The 16,481-nt window shown below is 39.3% G+C and overlaps 1 protein-coding gene across 1 annotated transcript in view; it reads right to left on the bottom strand.

Moving 5' to 3' along the window:
- The window catches only part of LOC140735033 (uncharacterized), a 71,361-nt gene extending 55,276 nt beyond the window's left edge, over window positions 1–16,085 (bottom strand). The window contains exons 1-7 of the mRNA XM_073059863.1: window positions 15,991–16,085; window positions 13,647–13,772; window positions 13,129–13,264; window positions 8,431–9,394; window positions 6,334–6,476; window positions 5,306–5,445; window positions 1,459–1,613 (exon numbers count right to left, since the gene is read on the bottom strand). Of these exons, the coding sequence (XP_072915964.1) occupies window positions 1,459–1,613; window positions 5,306–5,445; window positions 6,334–6,476; window positions 8,431–9,394; window positions 13,129–13,264; window positions 13,647–13,760 (1,652 nt within the window). The 5' untranslated portion in view covers window positions 13,761–13,772; window positions 15,991–16,085. The remainder of the gene's footprint in view (window positions 1–1,458; window positions 1,614–5,305; window positions 5,446–6,333; window positions 6,477–8,430; window positions 9,395–13,128; window positions 13,265–13,646; window positions 13,773–15,990) is intronic.
- Between the last annotated feature and the right edge of the window lie 396 nt (window positions 16,086–16,481).

Consider the following 16,481-nt stretch of genomic DNA (forward strand, 5'->3'; position numbering starts at 1 on the left):
TGATTCATGCCAGCGATTAAGGTACATTATATTTATGTTATATCACTTGCGTATTCCTTATGGCAAGTCAGGGACTTACTAAAGCATGAGCTCAATACTAATTTAGTGTTACCAGAAACATTAACTTAATAACTCCAATGCAATACTGGAACTTTAAAATAAAAACATGTGAACTATTTCTATAATTGTCAATTACCATATCAAAATAACTGACTAGTAGGGCATTATTCATGAATACGTACACTCAGTGGCCACTTTATTAGGTAATCGGTCAATCATGTGCCAATAACTTAATGCATATAAGCATGCAGACATGGGTCAAGAGGTTCAGTTGTTGTTCAGACCAAACATCAGAATGGGGAAGAGATATGATTCAACTGACTTTGAATGTGGAATGATGGTTGGTGCCACATGGAGTGGACTGAGTATTTCAATAATTACTTATCTCCTGGGATGTTTACACACAACAGTCTCTAGAGTTTTCAGAGAATGGTATGCAAAACAAAAGACATCCAGTGAGTGGCAGTCTGTGGGCAAAAACACCTTGTTAATGAGTGAATTCAAAGGCAACACGAGTGAATCTGCAGATGCTGGAAATAAATAAAAGAAAACACAAAATGCTTGCAGAACTCAGCAGGCCAGACAGCATCTATGGGAGGAGGTAGTGACGATGTTACTACCTGATGAAGCCCTGATCAGACCAAAGGTCCTGACGAAGGGTTTCGGCCCGAAACGTCGTCACTAGCTCCTCCCATAGATGCTGTCTGGCCTGCTGAGTTCTGCCAGCATTTTGTGTTTTGTTTTTTTAATGAGTGAGATCAGAAGAGAGTCACCAGACTGGTTCAAGCTGACAGGAAGGTGACAGCAACTCAGATAACCTCACATTGCCAAGAGTTGTGCAGAAGAGCACACCACATTAAACCTTGAAGTGGATGGGCTATAGCATAAAAAGAACACAAATACACACAGCAGCCACTTTACTAGGTACAGTAAGCACCTGATTACTGAGTGAATAAGGTGTAACTGCTCTCCAATGTACAGAGGACACCAAAAAGGATTTCACAAAAACAACATACAATACAGCATAGAGAAGGCCCTTTGGTCCACAATATCTGCATCAAACTTTGTGCCAAATTAAATTAATCCCATCTGCCTGCACATGGTTACTATCCCCAGATTCACAGTCTGTTCATGTGCCAGTTTAAATGCCTCTTAAATGCTACTATCATGTCAGTTTCATGTACTATCTGCTCTCACACCTTCAAGTTTACACATCCTTTCTGTAATGGGATGGTCAGAACTGTAAACAATAATCCACATGTGGCCCAACCAAAGGTTTTATCAGCTGCAACAACTGATGTTATATAGGTTATTAATGCATTGACCAAAATTATACAAAGATTTAAAAACCAAAATTGTAGCTTAAAAGGTACAGGGAGGCTCTACCAATGTACCTACCTCATGATCCCGATATTCCCCCTTTCGCTGAAGAGCACCACTGTCATAATGCTGAACTTCTGGTAAAGTCTTGCAAAGAAGGTTTTGTTTTTCACAAGCTTCTTGAAACAGTTGATCTCTGATTTGGTCCAGGTATAACCATGTGCTGGAGAAATCTGCAGAAATTAATCTGATAGTACGTTAGCTTTAGTTAAGCAGTCTTGCCAGCCACTTTGTACCCCACCCCCTCAGCAAAATATCAGATTCTCACCAAAACTTTCTAGATCAACGTGAGCAAATCAATCCAGCCATCTTGCTATTTCAGCTAAAAAGATAACAATGACTGTAGTATACCATGTAGGCTAGGTCTTCTAAGTATACAGTAACAGACTACAATAAACTCAGAGTGGATCAAATTATTAGCACATTTATTGCTTGCAAGTGAAAGTCTACCTCCATACGTTAAGACTTTGATAGGCAGCTTTAATCTTACAGCTCAAAAGATAATTTTTATATACTTGTAGAATCCAGTAATTCATCCCTTAATTGCACTCCTTTCTTATCCACATTGGTCTTGAATCAGTCACATTTGTCTTTCATGAGCCCTTCTGTCCTTAAGGCTTCTCCCCCTAACCCCCACCACAACAGCTGTGTCCTGTTTTTCTCTGCTTTCAATTATGCAATTTCAAAACACTCCCTGTCATAAAACACATACCCTACTATAATTTATTTCCTCTCTTGCAACCCTCCCAACAAAACACATTAACAAACCAGCAACGCACTGTGGGATCACACAGGTTCCATTTTGTCACATTATATTTTACCAAAGTTATAAATTTATAAAGATTTCAGGGCTACAAATACATTTCCACAATGACTCTGTTACTGAAAATGGCAACATTTGAATAGCAGTACCATTTAAAGACTTAACACGTATCATTTCTGGTACGTGTATTTCACTTTCTATTATCTGCAGATCTATCTCAAATAAGTCAAAGTGATTTGAAAAAAGCAACATATAAGCTTACATCTACCACTGAAATTATACTAAGAAAGAAGCGTGCAGCATTAGAATCTCAGAATCAGGTTTAATATCACTGAAATGTTGTGAAATTTGTTGTTTTGTGGCAGCATTACAGCGCAATACATAAAAAATACTGTAAGCTGCAATAAGAAATATATCTAAAAAGTCAAATTAAATAGGTAGTATGAAAAGAGAGCAAAAGTAGTGAGATAATATTCACGGGCTGGTTCATTATCCCTTCAGAAATATGATGGTGTATGAAAAGAAGCTGTTCCTAAAACATTCCTGTAGCTCCTCTCTGATGGTAGTAATGAGAATAGAGCATGTCAGGTTTCAAATTAAATTTGAACTTGTGTTGAACTGGATCCTAGATGATGGGGGTCCTTAATAATGGATGCTGCCTTCTTGAGGTATTGCCTTTTGATGATGACTGGGGAGGAGAGTATCCATGATGGAGCTGGCTGAGTCCTTTCCAGCTTTTCCCCCCAGTCCTATGCAGTGGCCCCTCCATACCAGGAAGCAACCAAACTAGTTAGAATGCTCTCCAAGGTACATCTGTAAAAATTTGAAAGTCTTTTGTGACATACTAAATCGCCTAACATTCCTAATGAAATATTTTTGCCACCATTTTTGTAATTGCCGGACTCAGGATAAATCTTCAGAGATGCTGAAATGCAGGAACTTGAAACTGCTTACTCTTTCCACTGCTGATCTGTTGATGAAGACAGGAATAAGTTCCCTCAACTTCCCTTTCCTGAAGCCCACATTCAGTTACTTGGTCTTACTGATGTTGAGCTAATATTGTTGCTGTGACACCATTCAACCAGCTGATCCATCTTGCATCTCTGTGCCTCGTCACCATGAGATTCTGATGAACAGTTATGTCATTAGCAAATTTATAGATGGCGTTTGAGCTGTGCCTTGCCACACGGTCATGAGCGTACAGAATAGAGCAGTGGGCTAAGCATGTATCCTTGAGGTTCACCAGTGTTGTTTGTCAGTGAGGAGGAGATGTTATTTCCAATCAGCACTGTGATTTCCTGCTGAGGAAGTCAAGGATCCAGTTGCAAAGGGAGGTACAGAGGGCCAGTTTTGAAGCTTGTTGATTGATACTGAGGGCATGACAGCACTGAATGCTGAGCAGCAATCAATAAACAGCAGCCTTATGTAGGAATTGCTGTTGTCCAGGTAGACCAGGCCAAGTGGAGAACCAGTGAAACTGCATTTGCGGTAGACCTATTGTGGTGGTAGGCAAATTGCAGTAGGTTCACATTCTTGCTTAGGCAGGAATTAATTCTAGCCATGACCAACCCCTCAAAGCACTTCACAATAGATAGGAGGCCACATGGATATTAGTCATTGAGGCAGCTCACTCTATTCTTCTTGGGCACTGGTATGATAGATGCTTTATTAAAACAGATGTAAATCTCCGAAAGCAGCAATGAGAGATTGAAGATGTCCTTGAATACTCCTGCACAAGTTTTCAGTGCCCTACCAGGCACACCATCGGGGCATGATGTCTTACAAGGGTTCACCCTCTTGAAAGATATTCTGGGATTTGCACGGGTGTAATTTTATTCTACTTTTCAGAGCATGCATAGTAAGTACTGAGCTCATCTGGGAGTGAAGCATCATCAACATTTATGCCTTGTTTCCTACAAACCCTGCCAGAGTCGAAGTGTATTCGATTCAGTCTGTAACTTCAATCAAAATTGCTTTATTACTCTTAAAGTAGGCTCTGTAAGTTGTACCTGGACTTCTTGTAGAGTTCTGGTCACAGATTTTGAACACCACAGATCTAGCCCTCAGCAGACTGTGAATTTCCTGGTTTATCCACGGCTTCTGGCTTAGGTATGTCCAGTGTGTTCTCGAAGGCACACACTTGTCCACACAGATCTTTTTGAAGTTCACAACTACTGTGGGACTTTCATTCAGGTTCGAAGATGAATCCCTGAATATTGTTCAGCCCATCAATTCAAAACAGTCGTCTTGACCATACCTTTGTGGTCCTCGGTCTCTGCCCATACGGCAGGAACAGAAATTGATCAGACTTGGTAAAGTCCTGGTGTGTGATGGCACCGTAAGTGTTCTTACATAACTATACGATTGAAACTTCAAACTTAATTTCATAAAATGTGCTTATAAAATTGGCATTATTCCTATCTTTGGAAAAATGTCCATAATTATAAAAAATTGATGAAAATAATTCTCCCTAAGTTTTGTTTATTTGTTTTGACATAATGAAAAGTAAAACCAATGTTGGATGATTTGAACATTGACTTCTCTAACTTCCATTAATGCCCCTCCTCCCCTTCTTACCCCGTCCCTGACATATTTAGTTGTTTGCCTGTTCTCCATCTCCCTCTGGTGCTTCCCCCCTCCTTTCTTTCTCCTGAGGCCTCCCGTCCCATGATCCTTTCCCTTCTCCAGCTCTGTATCACTTTCGCCAATCACCTTTCCAGCTCTTAGCTTCATCCCACCCCCTCCAGTCCTCTCCTATCATTTCGTATTTCGCCTTCCCCCCACGACTTTCAAATCTCTTACTATCTTTCCTTTCGGTTAGTCCTGATGAAGGGTCTTTGCCCGAAACGTCGACAGCACTTCTCCCTATAGATGCTGCCTGGCCTGCTGTGTTCCACCAGCATTTTGTGTGTGTTGTTGTTGGATGAGTTTTGCTTTTAATGATGTGGACATTGTACTAGATTATTTAACTACATTTAAATTCTTCCACTTATGGAGGGATTCAACAGTATACTTATAAATAATCATTCCAGGCATCTGGATCACTGGATTATTGAAACTAATGCATCAAATAACTGAAACATAATGAATTTCCAGACTTACATTTGCTAATGACACACGTAATGCTTGCTGAGGAAGAGCATAAAATGTTGTGGGTAAAACTTTTAAATGGCTAATTGAAACAGAAGCAGTTAATCCATAATCTACACAAAGTACTTCCACTGAAATGTGCTGATGCTTATCTGAAAAAAAAATCAAAGTTAACGATTTGACTCCTTCATGCAATTTTGTGTTCCAACTATTGAATTCAGAGGGAAAGCAGCTTTACTCTGGCAAATCATTGAAGCTAACTAACTGATGTCATTAAGGGAATTTATCTAATTAGATCACTCACATTACGCATTAATGTCTTAGAGCTTCTTGAACACACATGTAAACATAAAACAGTCCAATTTTTCACTTGATATTCTGTACTAGAAAAAGGAACTACAGTATTTTTCAAAGGCCTCAACATACGGTACATTAACACATTTTATTCTGTGAATGGATACAAACCTTTCCAAAAGGTAGTAAAATGTTCTAATGTTTCAAGCAACAATAATCCTCAGAATTATTTATTATTTAAAACTGTCACAAAGAATTTAAATGAAATTCATGGACTGCTGCACACAGAACAAATTAAAAGGGAAATTAACGTATTGGGTGTTGATTTGACTAATTTCAGCATATCAGCAGTGTGGAAATTTCATCTAAAATCAGTCAATCATTGGAATTCTCTACACAATAGGACTGGAAGGCTCAGTCACTTAAGTACCTGTGACAGAGATTGATATATTTTTGTATAATTCAAGGTATTTGCATTGCAGTTCAAAACATATGCCAATTATATTAAAACTGACTGAGGTAAATGATTATCCATGACCTTATTGCATAAGTGACTGCCAATGGGCTGTCTGTGCCTAGAACTTTCGTGAAAAATGGTCTCTGGTCTTAGTATGTTTTGAAAAATACTTCCAGGATTTAAAAATCTATGTGAAAGTATACATTTACACATTTTCCTTCAAGTCTTATTGACTTTACATTTTGTATCATGTACTTTCCAGGTAGCCTCAAACAGACTGTGCCCATACCATTTGTGATTGTTGCTCCAGATCCCACAATCCTGATAACACAAGCTCTGTACCACTGTTTGTTATTGGGGAGCCAGGCACATACATAGGAACTTATTAAAGGGACACAGTCCATTGTAGCAGAACTCCTAGAACATTCAAAGCTGTAAAAACAAGGTAACACAAAATTAATTCTCACTCATCAGCTACTTGGGATTACGTGCAACTGGGATAATCCAAATTGACTCAGGTATTGTCATAATTTCATGGAGAAGCAGATGAGAGCACGGGGGGAACCTTAGTGTAAGACCCGTGACAATGAAGCAAGGGGGGAGGACAAGATATAACTATTGGAGGGAAACAAAAGTACAGAACAGATAGATCATGAGAAAGGAGAGAGTACAATTGATTGGAGAGTTGGGAAGACTTGCACAGGAATTATATTTTGCTTAGAAACTCCATCCAAATGTTACCTGCAGCCTTTGCTGCCTCTTGCTTTAAACATAGCACATCATTCCAACCACCTCTCAACTCAGCAGAAAAAAGAACATAAATGGACGCAGACTGAGAAAAACAAAACCAGAAATAAGGAACTAAAGATAGTCAAAGAATGATAGCCTCTGGGTTACCATGTCCATGTTAACCTATTGGTTGTATATTAAAGTATTAAACATTGTGAGGACCATTGCAAAATTTCAGTATCTGCATAAATGATGTTTATTTTATAAACATGTCAGATTACAATTACACAATTTTACCAAGGGAAGCACACTAGGAATATTACTAACTGAGGGAGTAATTATGATACTTATGTCAGCAGTTTCTTATGTAAATATGGAACAATTAATAACAGTAAAAACAGTATGTGTGAAATGAGGACTCAGTTATGATTGCACACACTGGTTCCAATGACCTTACTTTCAGTAGTGCAGCTGCCTCACCTCAGAGACTGTTTCACATGTTTGCACTTTCTCAGTATGGCAAGTTTTTTTCCCCTACTTCCCTCACCATTGCCATAGATACTTATTTATTTATTGAGACAAAGCACAGGGTAGGCCCTTTGAGCCACACCACCCAGTAAATCCCCAATTTTGTCTTAGCCTACTCACAGGACAATTTACAATGACCAATTAGCCTACCAACTGGTATGTCTTTGGACTGTGAGAGGAAACCGGCACACTTGGAAGAAACCCTTATGGTCATGGGGAGAACATACAAACTCCTTACACATAGCAGCAGGAATTGAATCTAGATTGCCTGTACTGTAAAGCATTGTGCTAACCACTATGCTACTGCGCTGACCCCAGTAGGTATTTGGTTTTACAGACATTTATGAAGAGAAAGTGGGATCAATGGGAATACTCTCTAGGAGCCAGCATGGATCTCAAGGCCTAAAAAGCTTCTGTCTGTGTTGTTGCAAGTAAAAGAAATATATATTAATGTTTTGTTTTTCCATCAATGCTTCACCTCCTCAACTCTCCATTGTACAGCACTAGAAAATTCTAACTCTACATTTTAGATGAATGTCAGACTGAACTGGAGTGTCTTTATGTGTATCTGTATGTGGAGAAGAGGGAAGTATACATACACTATTTCACAAACAAGAATCCATATTATTAGAGCTGAAAATTACAAGAAAAAAAACTTCAGCCCTTACTTAGGAAAAAAATTTAAATACTGATGTAACAATGTTAAGGAGTTTTACTTTAAGATTTTGGCTCTCAGGATGATGACACTCCACCTGCAGTACTGGCAATTATATTTGTGATACAGCGATCAGGGAGGTGACTGAAATAACCTTGGGAAAAAAACAGCAAAGTAAAATGCACACAATAATAGGTATGGCTTTGAACAGGCAAGTATTACTGCCATTGCTAGTTTTGATGAGGCTGACTTATTACTGGATAATTTTTTTTTAACCCTGATTATCCAAAAAGTCTTGGATACCAAGCCATATACACAATTATGCACTCATGATAAAAAGATAACTATTCATCAAATAGTTAATGTTTCATAGTAGGAATTACTCATCGTGCTATCTGCATACTTCAGAAATTTTGTCCTCTTGAAATGGACATTTATTTTTGATCACAGGGTAGAAAAGGAAATTGTACTTACTTTAATTCTCTCATCAATTCCAGTAGCTCCTGACCAACGTGCTGTATATAAAAATGATGAGGGTCAATTACATAACTGATCCTTACTTCTATCTCCTGCCATCGAAGATATTGGAACTCTTGAATTTTTCTAGCTATTGGTAATTCTCTAGGACTTTCAACATGTGGATATGGAAGCTGACCGTTATTTAGTGGTGGCACACTTCTGTAAGGACTTACATATTGCTGAGGAGACAATACATTGTTTCTTATTGATGACATTTGGTGAAATGAATTCAATTGCTGTGAAATATCAGCCTTACTCAAAAGATTCGGAGAGGAAGTGGCATCTAGCATTGAAACCAGAACTTGACCACAAGTCCTTCTCTCATCAGACTCTGCAAAACCAGTTGTAATAGTGCCTGATGCAGTCATTTCAAAGATGTCCCAAACTTCATTTTCTGACTGAGCCACATATATTTGCTTTCTATTTGATGACTCATATTTGCTAGTAAACCTATGTGGATCTTCTTTCCACACTTCTACCTGGCTGAACTTAGTGTCTTCAAAAGTTAAGTTATCATCTGCTTTTGTGATTCCAGTGTCACTGTATACATCTGATGATACGATTTCTACAGACTGATCAGCTCCTAATGGCTGACTTTTGGGAAAAGGGCAGCAATCACTGGCAAGTTTCATTACTAGATCCTCTTGTAATTTGTACGGTTTACATTTTGACATGATGCATTCATCACAAGGACCATTTAACTGGGAAATGTTCCTCCTGGATAGATCATGCTCTGTATTACAGCTGCTGAATCCTTCACCAGCATACATGCTCATAATTTTCATAAGACTTGAAGCTCCAATAGATTTAACACCATCAAGGTAATTTTTAGAAACAGATGAAAGATCTCTAATAGATAGAAGTTCATCCTTTGGCATCTGTGACCCATTCCTGACCATTCCTAGTTGAAACTTAAAACCTGTAAAGCAGATGAGATATGAAGAACAGACAAATAACCGTACATAAAAAAATCTAATTTTTAAAAATCAAAGCTTAAGCTACTAATGTAGCAATTTATTATGCCATTTCATTTTAGGATATTGGAAAATATCTTATAGTGATAGGGGATTTGTTAAGGGAGCAGACGGGAAGTTCTGTGGGCGAGAATGAGATGGGTGCCAGGGGCTGGGATATCTCGGATTGAATCCTCAGCATTCTTAAGTGGCAGGGTAAACAGCCAGACGTTGTGCTCTATGTATGTACCAATGACATGGGTAGGACAGCTGATGAGGTTCTGCATAGGGAGTTAGGTGCCAAGTTAAAGGGTAGGACGTACAGGGTCGTGATTTCAGGATTGCTACCTGTGTATGTGCTAGTGAGGCCAGAACTAGGGAGATTATACAGTTTAACACGTGGCTAAGCTGTTGGTACAGGAGCGAGAGCATAAGATTTTTGAATCATTGAGTTCTCTTCCAGGGAAGGTGGGATCTGTACAGAAGGGTTAGTTTGCATCTGACCTAGAGGGGGAACTAATATCCTAACGGGAACGTTGCATGCTGTGGTTTAAACTAGAGTTGCAGGGGGATGGGGACCAGAGTGCCAGGACAGTGAGTGATGAGATTTGTGGAGGCAGATGTTGGTAAGACCTCAGACAAAGACTGGAATCAAAAGGTTAAGCATGATGCGACTAGTGTCCTGAGCTGCATATATTTCAATGCAAGCTGTATCATAGGAAAGGTCGATGAGCTCAGGGCATGGATCAACACCTGGAAATACGATGTTATAGCTATTAGTGAGACTTTGTTGTAGGAAGGATAGGACTGGCAGCTCTATTCCAGGGTTCTATTGTTTTAGACATGACAGAGTGGGAGGGATTAAAGGAGGAAGGGTGGTGTTACTAGTCAGGGAAAATGTCATGGCAGTGCTCTGCCAGGACAGACTGGAGAACTCTATGACTGAAGTGTTATGGGTAGAACTGAGATGGTCATATTAATGGGGCTATATTACAGACCATTCAACAGTCTTAGGGAATTAGAGGAATAAATTTGTAAAGAGACTGTTGCAAGAAACACAAGGTTGCTATAGTAACACACACAAAATGCTGGAGGAACTCAGCAGGCCAGGCAGCATCTATGGAAAAAATGTACAGTTGAGGTTTTGGGCTGAAACTCTTTGGCAGGACTGGAGAAAAAAACTGAGTAGAATTGAAAGGTGGGGAGAGGAGAGAGAGAAAAGCCAGGCAAAAGGTGAAACTTGGAGGAGGAGGGATGAAGCAAAGAGTTAGAAAGCTGACTGGTGAAAGAGACAGAAAGCCATGGAAGAAAGGAGAAAGGGGTGTGGGGAAGCAGCACCAGAGTGAGGTGATGGGCGGTCAAGGAGATGATATGAGAGAGGAACAAGGACATGGGAAATGGTGAAGGGGGGGGGGGGGGGTGGTGTTAGAGGCATTACTGGAAGTTGAGAAATCTATGTTCATGCCAGCAGGTTGGAGGCTACCCAAACGGAATACAAGGTGTTGTTCTTCCATCCTAAGTGTGGCCTCATCACGACAGACGGACATATCGGAATTGGACTGGAAGTGGAATTAAAATGGGTAGCCACTGGGAGATCCCGCTTGTGACATATCGGAATGGGAATGGTTTTGGCCCGAAACATTGACTGTACTTTCTTTCCCCATAGATGCTACCTGGCCTGCTGAGTTCCTCCAGCTTTTTGTGCATGTTGCTCAGCTTTCCAGCATCTGCAGATTTTCTCTTGTTTGAGGTTGCTATAGTAGATAATTTAACTTTCCACATATTGACTGGGAATCCCATAATGTAAAAGGACTAGATGGGATAGAGTTGGTCAAATGTGTTCAGGAAAGTTTCCTTCAACAGTACGTAGAAGTCCCAATGAGACAGCGTGTGCTTTTAGGGAATAAGACAGGGCCAGTGACAGAAGTTTGTGTAGGGGAACACTTCGAATCCTGTGACCACAATGCCATTAGTTTCCAAGTAAATATGCATAAAGATATGTCTGCTCCGCAGGTAGAAATTCTAAATTGGAGAAAGGCCAATTTTCAATCAGAAATGATCCGGCAAGTGTAGATTTGGACAGGCTGCTTTCTGGCAAAGGCGTACTTGAAAGTGGGAAGCCTTCAAAAATGAAATTTTTGAGTACCAAACTCGTATGTGCCTTTCAGAATAAAAGGTAAGGATAACAAGTGCAGGGACCCTTGGCTTTCAGGAGATACTGAGACCCTAGTTAAGGGAAAAAAGGAGGTGCATAGCAGGTATAGGTAAGTAGGAGCAAATGAGGTACTTATGGAGTACAAGAAATACAAGAGAACACTTAAGAAAGAAATCAGGAAAGCTAGAAGAAAATATGGTTGCTCTAGCAGGCAAGGTAAAGGAGAATCCTAAGGGATTCTACAGATATGTTAAGGATTGCAAGGGACACAGTTGGTCCTCTGGAAGACCAGGATGGTAATACACTCGTAGAACCAAAAACAGATGGAGGAGACTTTAAGTGAATTCTTTGCATCTGTATTTACTCAGGAGATGTATACAGAGTATATGGAAGTAAGGCAATGCGGCATCAACTTCATGGACCCTGTACAGATTAGAGGAGGAGGTGTTTGCTACCTTGAGGTAACTCAGGGTGGATAAATCCCCTGGGCCTGACAAGGTGTTCCCTTGGACCCTACGGAAGGCAAGTGCAGAAATTGCTGGGGTCCTAGCAAAGATATTTAAAACATCCTTAGCAACAGGAGAGGTACCAGAGGATTGGAGGATAGCCAATGTTGCCCTGCTGTTTAAAAAAGGCTCTAAACAGAAACCAGGAAATTACAGGCTGCTGAGTCTGCCATCAGTTGTGGGAAAGTTACAGGAAGGTATTCTAAGAGACCGGATATATAAATATTTGGATAGGCATGGACTGATTAAGGATAGTCAGCATGGCTTCATGTGTGGTAGGTCATGTCTAACCAATCTTATTGAGTTTTTCGAGGAAAATACCAGGAAAGTGAATGAAAGCAAGGCAGTGGATGTTGTCTGTATGGACCTTGGCAAGGCCTTTGACAAGGTCCTGCATCTGGGCAAGTGAGTTGGGCACTCAGCATTCAGGATGAGGTAATAAATTGGATTAGACATTGGCTTTGTAGGAGAAGCTACAGAGTGGTTTAAGAGGGCTGCCTCTCTGAATGGAGGCCTGTAACTAGTGGTGTGCCACTGGGATCAGTGGTGGGTCCTTTGTTTTTGATCATCTATATCAATGATCTAGATGATCATGTGGTTAACTAGATCAGCAAATTTGTGGATGACACCAAGATTGGGGGTGTAGTGGACAGTGAGAAAAACTATCATGGCTTGCAGAAGGATCTTCATCAACTGGAAAATGGGGAAAAAATGGCAGATGGAATTTAATGCAACTAAATGCAAGGTTTTGCACTTTGCTAGGACTTCTTCAAAAATAAGCTGGGATCCGTTGTTCATCTTGATAAACATGAAAGACTAATTTTCCCCTAACTTTTAAAATCTTTCTGTATTTGGAAATATGATTTGTAACAATGTGCAAAATAAATTTCACTGTTCTTTACCAATTTGTAGCCAGAGAATTGCATCATATAGTGTTCTACACCAACAAGCAAAAAGACCAAAGATGGCCAAAAGAAAGACAACCACACAAGATTAGAGTAACATGTCTTAACCATGAGATTTCCTACTAATGATTTACCTGCTTTGGTTTTTTGCAGCATTTTGTATAATTCCTTGCTTGACCTGTGCAGTTGAATTAGTTGATCATAGAGAGCTTCATAATTTTCACAAAAATCTTCATCAATCATGGGAATGTTCTGAATATTCACTCTGACCTGCATAAAAATGTTTTTCCGACAAAATTAGTTTTAATTAAGATCAACTTGCAATTATATAGTACATTTGATAGAATAAAACATCCATAAATAGTACTCAAGAATAGTAGACTAATATTGACACCAAAACACATCAATATATTAGAACTACAACACAAAGTTTAAGCATTGCTGAATTCCAAAGATAACAATAAGAGTCTCAATTTAAATACAAATACCAAAAGTACAAACAATATTCACAATCTTAACATATTTTAACATGAAACAATATGGGGAATGTACAGAATTTTGATTTAAGATACAAATAAAAGCTCAAGTTAAACATGTTTGATTCTTTGATAATCTATAGGTGCTCAAAACATACAAACCTACTGCAACGTACCCATTCCAACAGCTGTACCACATCATTGGTAATGGCCTTTTGATAATTGTCAATTATTATTATTTGGTAGCAGATAGATCGCTTATTTTTTTCTAGTTTGGCTGAATGCTCCATCGGTACAACTTCCTGTAAGAGTATTTTTAAAAAACCTGACATTTTAAGGAACTTAAAATACATATTTACATAAAATAAACTACTTCATTTGACAATTATTATTAGAGATAAAACATAATGAACTACAAATACTACAAAGTCCAGTGTTACTTGAACACCAAAGAAAAGAATGGAATGAAATTTCAGAACAAGACTTCATAACTGTTATATCAAATACACTGCATCACTGTCAATCAAAATACTCTATAAAATTCTGCATTTTCCCCTCATTTTTTTAATGGTGCAGAGGCTGAGGAACAAATTACACATTCTCAGTTTTTCCCTTTCTTTTTGGAAGTTGGGTAGATTTCTGTAAAGGCAAATACTGATGGTTCTCCCAGACCCATTCCCTACATTATAGAAATTTGAGTCCAGATGAAGAGTCTTAATTCAAAATGTTGATTATTTCCCTCCATAGATGCTGCCTGACCTGCTGAATACCTCTAGCATTTTTTTGTTACTCCATTCCCTAATCTAGTCAGTTTTTCTTATGCCAAAATGATTTAGACCAACATGACCAATATTTCAAAAATGAAGATATATACAGCTTCCTCCTCATAGATATGCATTGAATAATAAAGGGAAGTAACACAATCAGAATAAGTGATATATGGATTTTCTAACCTAGAACTGGAAAACATCATTTCATTTGAACTTCCCTCCCACATATTTCTTCAAAATATCCAGTGGATTCCTGTTAATTGGGTAGTTGCTTATTTGGGACAACTCTGAAAAAACAAAAATCGAGAAAATAGCAGGGATTTCCTTTGTTTATTTGGGACACTATGCAGCTCAATTGGGACAGGAGACTGTTGCCGAACTAGCTTAAGTCATGGGCACTTGTGTGGCCGTTAAATACTACACTATGATTGGAGCAAACAGTTTTTAAATAGTGTCAGCTGTGTGATTTTAATCACTGATAGTTGGTGAGAAGTAATTAGTTAGACAATTCAGAACTGTTTCACCATGGTTTCAAGTATTCAGGCTTGGAGATGCCAGAAATGGCTGGGGGTGAAAATGAAACAATTGCACTACTTCAACAAGTTAGAAACTATAAAGAATTTGAAGGTATCAACAATAATCTTGATTGTTATAATGAAAATGAATAGTTGGAGGATACAATAATCAAGACCATTGCCTGAAGGCAATCCATTATGTGCACTAGATGTCTGAGTATTTTGTTCTTTTACAGTCATTCAAAACAACACCATTAGTATACTCTGGATGAATTCTTCTGTCAATAACTATTAGGAGCTACAGTTTTATAGTACTGTAGAAGTATTGGCAGTGTTTTAATTTGCTATGCATTTTACTTAAATACATAATTTTTTACCCAGTTTGGTTTTCTATACTTTTTTAATTAATTCAACAAAACTTCGGATAATTAGAGCAGCTAGTTTAATTGGGCCAAAATGTACTGGTCCCTATATATCCCAATTAATCAAAATCCACCATATATGATTTAATTACAACTTCTTACAAGCCTCCAACTGTCTGTAAAAGGCCAGCTGAGTGTATAATCCCTCTGAACCAACAATTCATGTACACCATCTACATAACTATTTCCCATCCATATCCAACTTGACTTTGATAAAAAATCAAAAATGTCATGGTGCAAGTGTAAAAACTAATTCTAAGATGTTTAAAATCAAGATTTGCTACTGCTTAGACTTCAATTTACCAAATTCGCTATGTTTACTTTCTAGAAACATGCAAGGGTTGTTTATTTTTTAAAGTGGCAAACCTGAAAACTCGGTAGGTAAATTAACGAGTACCCGTGTTTCAGCAATACCTAATAAAACTATTCTTCTGCCTTGTCCCATCTCCACTAATCCAAACCCAGCCAGAAACAATAAGCCTTTCGAAGAATGGGCGGCAAAATGCACAGGGGAAGCCATAAATGTTGAAATTCGTCATGAAATGCAGTTAGAAGACGGTCTCAATGATAACCGTGTTCTGAATAAAGCGGTCAACAGCAAAGCGGCTTCAGTCAATTGGCACCAGCGCAGGGACAGGCCTACAGGAGCTAAACTAGCTAAGGTCAAGAGTGGTAGGCCTACCGTAAGGACATTGAGGGCTGTGCATCATTAAACGACACTCCTGTCCTTTCCCTCAGTATTTTTTGCACTACTTATTTATTTTAAATATACTTATTGTAATTTATATTTTATTATTATGTAGTGTAACGTACTATTGTCACAAAAACAACACATTTCACGACATATGCCAGTGATATTAAACCTGATTTTCACCCGAAAGCCCGCTCCCTTGGCACCACTTGCGAGCGCGAAACGCCGGCGTCACCCCGGGCTCAGGCCCCGCCCCCGCCCCTCACGCCCAATGCGCAGCGCGCCTCGACGATGACTGACAGGTGGGGCCAGGCTTCCGTCTCGGTTGAGTGAACGCGGGAACTGGCCGACCGAACCCAACGCGGGGGATTCTTCAAAAGCTGAAAATCCCCAGCAAAACACGCACACAATGCTGGAGGGACTCACCAGATCCGGCAGCGTCTATAAACAGTCGACGCTTCCAGTGGAGACCCTTCATAAAAATTGAAAGGGGGGGTTATAAGCCTGAATAAGAAGCGCGGGGGGGGGGGGGGGGTTGGTGGCGGTGGAAGGGAATGAAATAGGAAGCTGAGGAATGATAGGTGGTAAAGCGATGGAGAAGGGGGAATCATTA

Source organism: Hemitrygon akajei, chromosome 10, assembly GCF_048418815.1.
Source record: "Hemitrygon akajei chromosome 10, sHemAka1.3, whole genome shotgun sequence".
In the NCBI taxonomy this organism is placed as follows: Eukaryota; Metazoa; Chordata; class Chondrichthyes; order Myliobatiformes; family Dasyatidae; genus Hemitrygon; species Hemitrygon akajei.